The sequence below is a fragment of the Xiphophorus maculatus genome, chromosome 21 (assembly GCF_002775205.1).
Source record: "Xiphophorus maculatus strain JP 163 A chromosome 21, X_maculatus-5.0-male, whole genome shotgun sequence".
Classification (NCBI taxonomy): domain Eukaryota; kingdom Metazoa; phylum Chordata; class Actinopteri; order Cyprinodontiformes; family Poeciliidae; genus Xiphophorus; species Xiphophorus maculatus.
In genome coordinates, this window is record NC_036463.1 from 25,649,003 (window position 1) to 25,658,054 (window position 9,052).

At 37.8% G+C, this 9,052-nt stretch overlaps 1 protein-coding gene across 1 annotated transcript; it reads right to left on the reverse strand.

Moving 5' to 3' along the window:
* Window positions 1–2,721: 2,721 nt before the first annotated feature.
* On the reverse strand, window positions 2,722–7,213 carry LOC111606208 (transcriptional regulatory protein AlgP-like). The gene is made up of 5 exons (XM_023326223.1): window positions 6,637–7,213; window positions 5,183–5,241; window positions 5,020–5,103; window positions 4,868–4,944; window positions 2,722–3,152 (listed from the first exon to the last, which is right to left on the reverse strand). The coding sequence occupies exons 1-5, from the start codon at window positions 6,942–6,944 to the stop codon at window positions 3,108–3,110; spliced, it is 573 nt and encodes a 190-aa protein (XP_023181991.1). The 5' UTR covers window positions 6,945–7,213; the 3' UTR covers window positions 2,722–3,107.
* Between the last annotated feature and the right edge of the window lie 1,839 nt (window positions 7,214–9,052).

Consider the following 9,052-nt stretch of genomic DNA (forward strand, 5'->3'; position numbering starts at 1 on the left):
CAAAATTTGTTGCCATTTTTAGATAAACTGCCATTTTCTAAGTTTTTAATATAAAAAAAGCCTCATACATATATTTTCTAATAAACATTTATGTAAAAAGGAAATACTACAGATACTTTTGGAATCATTCTGTTCAAAGAAATTCAACCCAGCTTTACTGAAAAACTGAAAAATCTGCTAAAACTGGTATTTGCTGCCATATCCATGTTTTTAAAAGGTATCTGGTTCTTTACTATTTCTAGCCAAAGTTCGGCTCCTGATGCCTGCTGCAGGTCCCTGACCTAAATAAACTACAGAAATAAATGAATTTATTGAGATTATGTCTAAGAAAATCTGATTCAGTTACTAGGCTGATAATGCAAACTCAAATTATGTTTGAGCCAAAAGTTTTATTACAGACTAAAAAGTATTTTAAAACACCCAGAGGGTGAAGATCTGGGTCATTAAAACAATAAAATCTCTGGTTTTAATTTAACTTCTGAAAAGTCAAAATTCTGAATTAAAGTGAAATAAATTAAAGTCAAAATATGAAGTAAATAAAGTTATAATAACAAAAATGACTAGAGTTCTGTCCACTATTTATTACTAACATTATGTATCCACTCTAAACATCACATCTAAACATCTGAAATAAAAAAGTTTTCCATAGGACAGACCAAAACGAATCAGAGGATATTTTAATCTCCAGCTACTTTCCTTCATCAAATAAATGCTATTGTAAATTAAAACCAGACAAAAAATTGTATTAAATCATCAAATGTTTTCTTAATTAAATAAATCTCCTAAGATTCAATGTGAATAAAAACTCCAACAAAATATCAAGATAAGAGAGAAGTCAGGAAGAGAAATAATCTTTATTTTTGTTTTTAAAGTCTTTAGCATTGCTGCTGGAAAAAGTAAACTTGAAAATTATGATTTGCATCTTAATATCACATCACAAAACAGGAAAGAAGCGAAATCAAACAGTGAATTACTGCAGAGCTTTCAGAAGCAGTTCATAACAGTTTTTTGACAGTAAAACATCTACAATGTTAAAAATAATTAAAATTAATATTAATTCAATTCTTACTTTAAGAATGACTTATTTTTTAAAAATACTGAAAATAATAACATAATGTATTGACCTTGAAATAATTTTTTCTTTTTTTCCCAACTTAAAACTCCACAAAATTCATTACTGTTGTTATCTACATTTCTTTTAGCGTGGAACAAAAGATAAGCTTTATGCTTTTAATAAGATCAGTTGAAGATTATTAAAAATCTTTAACCAGATGGTCAAACAAAATAAGGCAGATAGCAGTAGATAAATAATAATAATAAAAAAACAGAACCACAATGCTGCGTGTCAACTTTCTGACTTTTCGACGCTCACAGAGGCACTCTGAACGCACCATTCGCTTTACAGGAAGGTTTACAGCTAAAGACTACAAACATGGCCGCGCGTTTGTTCCTGTTCAGACGTCGTAAAGATATCTGGCGCATGCGCAGATCTGCAGTTTCGTTCTCTTGACGTGACATTTAAATGATAGATACCGGAGGCAGAAGCACGACTCTGACATTTAGCTCGGTTTGCTTTTAATTTGTTCATTTCGGTCTGATGAAAACAACTCAAACGTAAAAAGCAAAATTAATTTAAACTAAAACAATTTTTAAAAATCAGCTTCCGCTCCTCTCAAACTCCGCAGTTTAACTGCGACATTAATGCGCCGCTGTGGTTTTAAATCCCGCAGAGGGAGGATTGAATTAGGAGGTTTTATTGTGATTTTCTATAAAGAACCAAATGTTCTTTTAACTCCAGCGATGCGTGATCATCGTCATCATCATCATCATCGTCATCATCATCATCATCATCATCATGCTCTCCACCCAGACGCTTCCTCTGATTCAGGCAGAACGCGCCCTCTGCTGGTGGCAAGCAGAACTACAGAAACTCTGACTGCTGACGGCGTGTTGGGACCATTAGACAGAAAAACAGGAAAACATTTCCACCAAAACATATTGAGAGATTATTCTCAGAAACTTTCTAGAAAAAACATGGAAATTTATGAGCTTGAAAAAAAGGAAAAGAATAAAAAATAAGGACATTGTGAGATTAATCTAAGAAAATTCCTAGAAAAAACTTGAAAATATGAAAAGTCAAAAACTTTCTAGAGAAAACTGAGAATTTTTTAGATAAATCTCAGAAATTTTCTAGAAAAAAGAGAAAATTTCAGAGCTAGAAAATTTCCTATAAAAAAACAACTCAGAAACTTTGAAATGAATCAAAACTTTCTAGAAAAGACAGAAGTAGAAAGATTTTCATGTTTGAAGCTCAGAAATTGTCTTGTTTTTTCTAGAAAATTACTTAGATTATTCTCAATATTTCTGAGTTTTTTTATTTTTTATTTACCCCTTTTTGTTTTTCTTTCTCTTCAGTGGCCCTAATATTCTGTCAGGACAGCAGTGGAGACAAAAGACTGTCGGATATTTTCAACTTGGAATAAAAACAAGAATTATTCTTTGGACAAATTCAAATAAATAACTTCTAAGAAATCTGAAAAGTTACAATGTTTATTTTAAAATTTGTTCTGCTTTATGTCCCATCATCCATCCATCCATCCGTCCATCCGTCCATCCATCCATCCATCCATCCATCATTTCTCTAGTAATTTTATAAATGGTTCAATAAATCCATTTCTATTCATTCATTGAATAAAACTGCTGTTTTATTTCCTCTTTTAAACTTTATTTCCTCTATAACATGAATTTATATACAAACACAAAATACAGAGAACACATTTATACAAAATATGATCTATGCAGAGCGAGAAACACACCAGCTGTTGTAGGTTTTACTGACTAAATGCAGAATTTGAAACGGTTCTGGTAAGAAGTTTCCATCCTCCATCAGGAAACAACCAGAACAACAGCAAAGTATGGTGGTGGCAGCATCATGCTGAGGGATGTTCCACCGTTGAAAGTTGTTTGTTGTGTAATAATTAAACTCAGAAATGTTCAGGTGAATCATTTAAAGATTAAAACGATTATTCCTGCTGATAGACGGAAACCTTTTGTGTTCAGCAGGAGTTGAGCTGCCAGCTGAGGCCAGTAGGAGGCGCTGTGGGCGGTCACCTGGTCAGGACCCGCGTTTCCTCCATCAGCTGCTTCCTCACCTGCAACATAAGCAGGACAGGAAGTGAAGATCTGCACTTCCTGGATGGATTCAGCAGCTTAAACGTCAGAGTCACACACACCAACTGACGTGAATATCAGTGTTGTATAGTAACGAAGTAAAAATACTTCACTACTTTACTTAAGTATATTTTGGAGTACTTCATACTTTCCTGGAGTATGAAATTTTTGATGACTTTCACTTTTACTTCACTATATTTCCGAACTTAATTGCGTACTTTTACTCCGATACATTTTCAATGTGTGGTTTAGTTACTCGTTACAAAAAAGCGAGAGAGAAACGCAAGTGTTTTGACCCCACCTACTGATTAGCAAGTAGCAAGTAGGCTACCGAACAAAGTCGGTAGCCTGCTTGCCTGGGCTTGTTCATCACCTCCAATAGGATACACCTGTTTCGCTTCTCCCATTAAACACAAAGCAAGTCTCGCAATCAGCAGCAGCCACATGGAGGAGGAGACGGAGACCACAACGACTGCAACTACGTCGGACACGGCTCCAGGGGAACCACCAGCTGGTGATAGGGTGACCAGACGTCCTCTTTTTCCCGGACATGTCCTACTTTTCAGACCTAAAAAGATGTCCGGGGGGAATTTAAAAATTGTCCGGGATTTTGGTCAATTGCCTCAAAACACATTACATAGCTTACAGTGCATTGTAGGGCACTGCGCACGGCGCTGCGTGTCACGTAATCCCTGAGCCGCGTCAGTGGGCAGCACCCCCCCGCCCCCCTCCAAAGTTTTCTGGGTTTTTTTTTTTTTTGCATAATGACCAGTTGTGTGCACCACCTATTGACTGATTCACTGATTTGTGAAGTAGAGTAATCGTAACAGATCTTTTTCTTCATGTTGGCCGCATTTTCTGTACTATTTATTTTTCTCATTTTCAGCACTGACCTTACTTGAAGGGAAAACTTAAGGCTTACAAAAACTTTGTATTTTCTGTCCTGGAGGGTTTACTAAGAAGCTGGTTCAGTTGTAAAGCAGGTTAAGTTAACCTTGTGCTATAGGTAAAGCACCTAATTTTCTTAACTAAATGATGCCTGCAGGTATATCTATTAGCAGGTTTAATTTTGCCTGCACTTGGTTGTGTACATTATTTTAAGTGTATTTGACAAGTTTACCAAAATATAAAAAATGTCATTCAAACTGCATTTGCTTTGTTTTACTTTTTACTTGTACTTTTCATTACATTACTTGAGTACATCCATTTTTACAGTACTTTCCATACTTAAGTACAAGAAGTTTCAGATACTTTAAGACTTTAACTCAAGTAACATTTCAGTCAGTGACTTGGACTTTTACCAAAGTCATATTTTGGAGAGGTACTTATACTTTTACTTGACTCTGAGATTTCAGTACTTTATACAACACTGGTGAATATTAAAATGTATTTCACATTTCAGGAACATGGGAAGAATTTAAAAAGTTTTGGCAGAGTTATAAATATTTATTTCAGAAAGAATCAGATAAAATAATAAATTAGTGACCAAGAGCAAATAATTTGGCATTAAAACTCGATTCTAAATGAAAAGTTTTACTTTTTTTCAGGTCATTTTTATGAATTTTTGCATGTTATAATATACAAACAGTGAAATGCAGGAGTTTGAGGTTAAACCAGGTAAAGGAGACATTTTGTTGTCTTGTGTGAATCAGACGGTTTTGGCCACGCCCCCTGCAGGACGCTCCAGGTATCACACCTGGTTCTGTTTCCTCTTGGCTTGCATCATTTCCTGCTGCTGCTTCAGCCTCACTTCCTCCAGACTCATGCAGCCGCCTGCGAACGCAGCACAAAGCGCAGTCAGAGAGGCGGCCGTGAACGCACCGCCTGCGAGGCGTTCGGGTGTCTCACCGACGCTGCTGGGGTTGATGGAGACGTAGGCCATGGCTCTGCTCAGGCGCAGCTCCTCCAGAGCGGCTAGCTCCGCCTCCGCCTCTGCTCAGCCAATCAGACGGCAGAGATTACTCAGACTGTCAGCGACACTCAGAGGCTCAAACTGCAACAGGAAACTCACTTTTCTGGATTTCTCTACGTTTCTTTGGGTTTGGGGGGATGACGGTGAACGCCTTGTGACTGAAACACAGAGAAGGTTTAACAAGAAAACATTAAAACCCAGAAAAACTGATTTTCAAACGATCCGGCTCTTTGCTCAGGGCAGCATGTCAACAGGGGAGGCAGGATCCATCAGTGAAGCTCTGGATGAGTTTAGTTTTTCTTTAATGTGTTTATCATGATCAGTGGCACAAAGACGAGAAATGCAAAGTGTACGCACTGTAAAAAACTACAGCCTGATTTGAAGTTAGCGTATTTAAGGCTAAGCTGGATTTTTCTGTTTTTAACGACGTCACTAATCTCATATTATCTCAACATTAATCTTGTAATATTGTGACTTTAATCTTGTATTATTTTGACTTTGTTCTTGTAATACTACAACTTTATTTTCATATTATTTGAACTTTATTCTCGCTGATGGAAACGCAGTTAGCGATGATCTGGTCTTCATCTGCAGAAACTGTTTGTTTTCCTGAAAACAAAACTTTATAGCAAATCCTTCATAGATGCATCAAATATATTTATTTATATTGTCTGATCCAGGACGGTTTATTCTTTCTGTAGCGTTGATTCAGACTTTTCCGTAGAGTTTGTAGCAGAAGCGGCCATGTTTTGCCAGACAGCAGCAGTTTCCCTGCAGCGAGAGGAAACCTGCTGGGATTAGCAGCAGCAGATGGAGGCGAAGCCTCTGGCAGCGGCGGCGGGATATTTCAGGATCGCTCCGGCGTCTCACAGCGGGGAGCCCGAACAGTCTCCAAACACAAACACAGGCAGCCATGATGCTGTTCTGAACAAAACCAGAAATTCATTCAATGAACTGAAACGGGATTTTTTTATTTCTGGATTTCAGCTCTAAAGTCAAAAAATGAGAATAATAAATATTTTTCCAGAGATCAGAAAAAGTTTCTGTCTGTTTTTTACAGCATGAATTAAGAATTTAAACAAGAAGATCATAAAATAAACAAATTCATTTAAAACCAAAAAACATGTTTAGAGGAAATAAAAGACAATAAGTTGAAATCTATTAAATATGGATTTAATTTGTAAATTTCTGATGTCACCATTTCATTTTCATGCAAAAAAATAAAAATAAAATAAAATAACTTTAACTATTTTAGGAAGGTGATGATATTATAACTAGATCTCTGTTTTATTAAGAAACGTTTGTTTTCATCAGAGTTCAGAGCAGGAATGGCGTCCTGGTTAAGCCCCTCCTCCTGCCGCCCTCCAACCAATCAAAATGCAACAATATGCTGTTTGTTTTTTTTATTTGCAGCAGAAAGCAGGTAATATTTTCTTACCAACAGAAACTGAACAGAAACTCACTAAAATGTCAGTAACAGTTTATTTCCTCCTCTTACTGATGCCGCCCTGGGTAACCGCCCTTACAGAACCCACTGACTCCGCTGTGCTCACCTCTGGATCGCGGGCCTCCCGTCGGGCCCGGGGCCCCGCTGCTCCCTCAGACCCGGACACCCGGCTCCTTCCCGGGCGTCCGGCTGCCTCACGGAGCTGCTGGCCCTGCGGCGCTCCGGCTCGGTTCTGGGTTTGGCTCCTGCTGGTTTCGGGGCAGCGGATGAGGACCTGGCCCTCGGTTTGGGCCCCTGGGCCCCCGCCGCTGCCGCCGGGCCCCTCTTGTCCCGCGGCTGCGCTGTCGGCCGCGCCGCTCGGCTTCTCCTCGGCGCCTCCGCCGGTTTGGGCTTCACTATCAGCGTTGAAGGCATTTCTAACCGGAACCTTTTAGTTCGAGTCCAACTCCTGACCTGCTGCGGAGATTCTTCATCTTCCTCATCTTCCTCACTTCTTAACCCTAAAACAACCAAACAAATAAATCTTTCAACTTTTTTTTCCTCTCTTGATCCGGTTGCTATGGAGCCGGCTCCCTGGCAACTACGGCCAAACCCCACAAGCTGTACCGGAAATGGTATTATTTAGACTTTCACAATAAAAGCACCCACGCTCCGCCAAACCTGTAAATCTTTGAGGAGAAATGAAAAACGCTCTGATCAAGTTGGATTTTATGACAAAATATCCTAGCGAACTTTAAAAAAACAAACACCCAAAACAATATTCAATTCAATTAATTTAAAAACTACTTTATTTGTGCCAAAAGAAAATGTAAAGTTGATGTAATTTACAGGGAGGATCTCCAGTAGCAGTCCGTCTTACAAAGAATCTGAAGAGGCCTCTGACTGAAGACTGTTGCTAAGTGACAAGCTAACAGCTACATGTCCAGGAAACAGAGTCGATATTCCACAGTAACATGTCTGCCTCTGCTGATCCGCCTCCTTTGCTTTTGCTGCTCCTCTTTAAATCTGGATTAGAGTTAGAAAGATGCTGGAGTTGGGGATAAGACCCCTGCTGATGGAACAGATGGTTTGACCTTCCTTCTCTTTGGCATCCCAATAAATTTATTCTGTTTATTTGTCTGTTTGTTTGTTTATTATTGTGTCTTTTTTTGCTTTTCAGTTTTTGTATAATCTACAGTTTAATTTCATACTTCCTGTCCATCAGGAAAACGAGCTGTATTGGTGATAAAACAGCTCTTAATACTGAAAGTCTTTATTTGCTTTAAAACATTTTATTTTGAAGGGCATGTGATCTTGTTTCCGGTGAACCTGACTGGCTGCGCAGCCGCAGATTAGATGACGCAGCGGAGTCTCTGCAGGTGGTTGTTGGCTCACCTGTCGGAGGATCATCGGATTACTGACACGCGACCCCGCTCGGGTCACGAGAGCGCATGCGCAGTCAAACCACAGCCTGAAACCGTTTCCTGCAGGCGGCCATGTTTTCCTGGAAGCTCAGGTTTCTTTCTGAGCGTCTCTTGGACGTTTTCTCTCAAACTGGAGATTTATTTAATTATAGATATTATTTTATAATGATAATAAAAGTTTAGCAGGTGTTGAATAAAAGTGATTTCCAAAGAACAGTTCACTGAAAACAGTTCAGATAAAACTCAACCGTTTCTGCCATTAAACATAAAAAACTGACTGAACTGAATGATGACGCAATCAGTATTACACTGTAAAAACTGACTGCAACCTGAAGTTTTATCGCTTAAACTCAAATGATCATAATTGCACATTTTTTTCAAATGTTTAGCTTGTAGTTTTAAAAACATCCTGTTTGTTTCAGGTATATTAAAACCAAACAGGAAGTCAGGAGTCATTGATTTAATTCATATCAAAAAGTTAATTTCATAGGTTTAAGGCAATTTTTGAACTTTTTCTAAAAAAATTTATTTGACATCAATAAAAGAAACAAGGAAATAATAACAAATTATTATTCAAATTAACTGATTATTATCCTGAAATAAGTTGTGTTTCTGTTTTATCCGGTCACATCAGTCGGTTTATTATTCAAATAAAAGCAGAACCATCTGCTGCACATTAACAGAAACAACTGAATCCAGTATGTAAAGTTTCTCTGTCAAGATAAAGAAGCAGCTTCGCAGAAAGAGCGGTGCATCATGGGAAACAGGATGCACCGGTCGGGTCCCTGAGGCTCACCTGCTGAAACCTTCACCCACATCCACAGACTGCTGTTCTGTTAGATCAATTCAATTCATTCATAATAAAACTTTCATCTGAAAATGTTCTGGAAACTAAAACTGAACGGAAAAGCAGCAAAAGTCCAGAGAAAAGTTCAGAACTTAAAAAATTACCAGGTTTTTTCCATCAGAAATAATTAAAAAGTAAATAATTTTACAGTAAATCTTTTATTTTTGTTATTTAAACATGCAGTATTTTCATAAAACAAACAAAAAACTAAACATTTATTGTAAATGTTGAAAACGGTCTCAGATATTTTTGTCAATAAAACAAAAGTGTTA

Bases quoted from the DNA above. Each gene is read 5' to 3' on its own strand.
- LOC111606208 (XM_023326223.1), bottom strand. From the start codon at position 6,944: ATGCCTTCAACGCTGATAGTGAAGCCCAAACCGGCGGAGGCGCCGAGG. The intron at 4,945-5,019 runs GTGAGACACCCG...CTGCGTTCGCAG, and splicing joins CATCAACCCCAGCAGCGTCG to GCGGCTGCATGAGTCTGGAG. The intron at 3,153-4,867 runs GTGTGATACCTG...CTTATGTTGCAG, and splicing joins CCAAGAGGAAACAGAACCAG to GTGAGGAAGCAGCTGATGGA.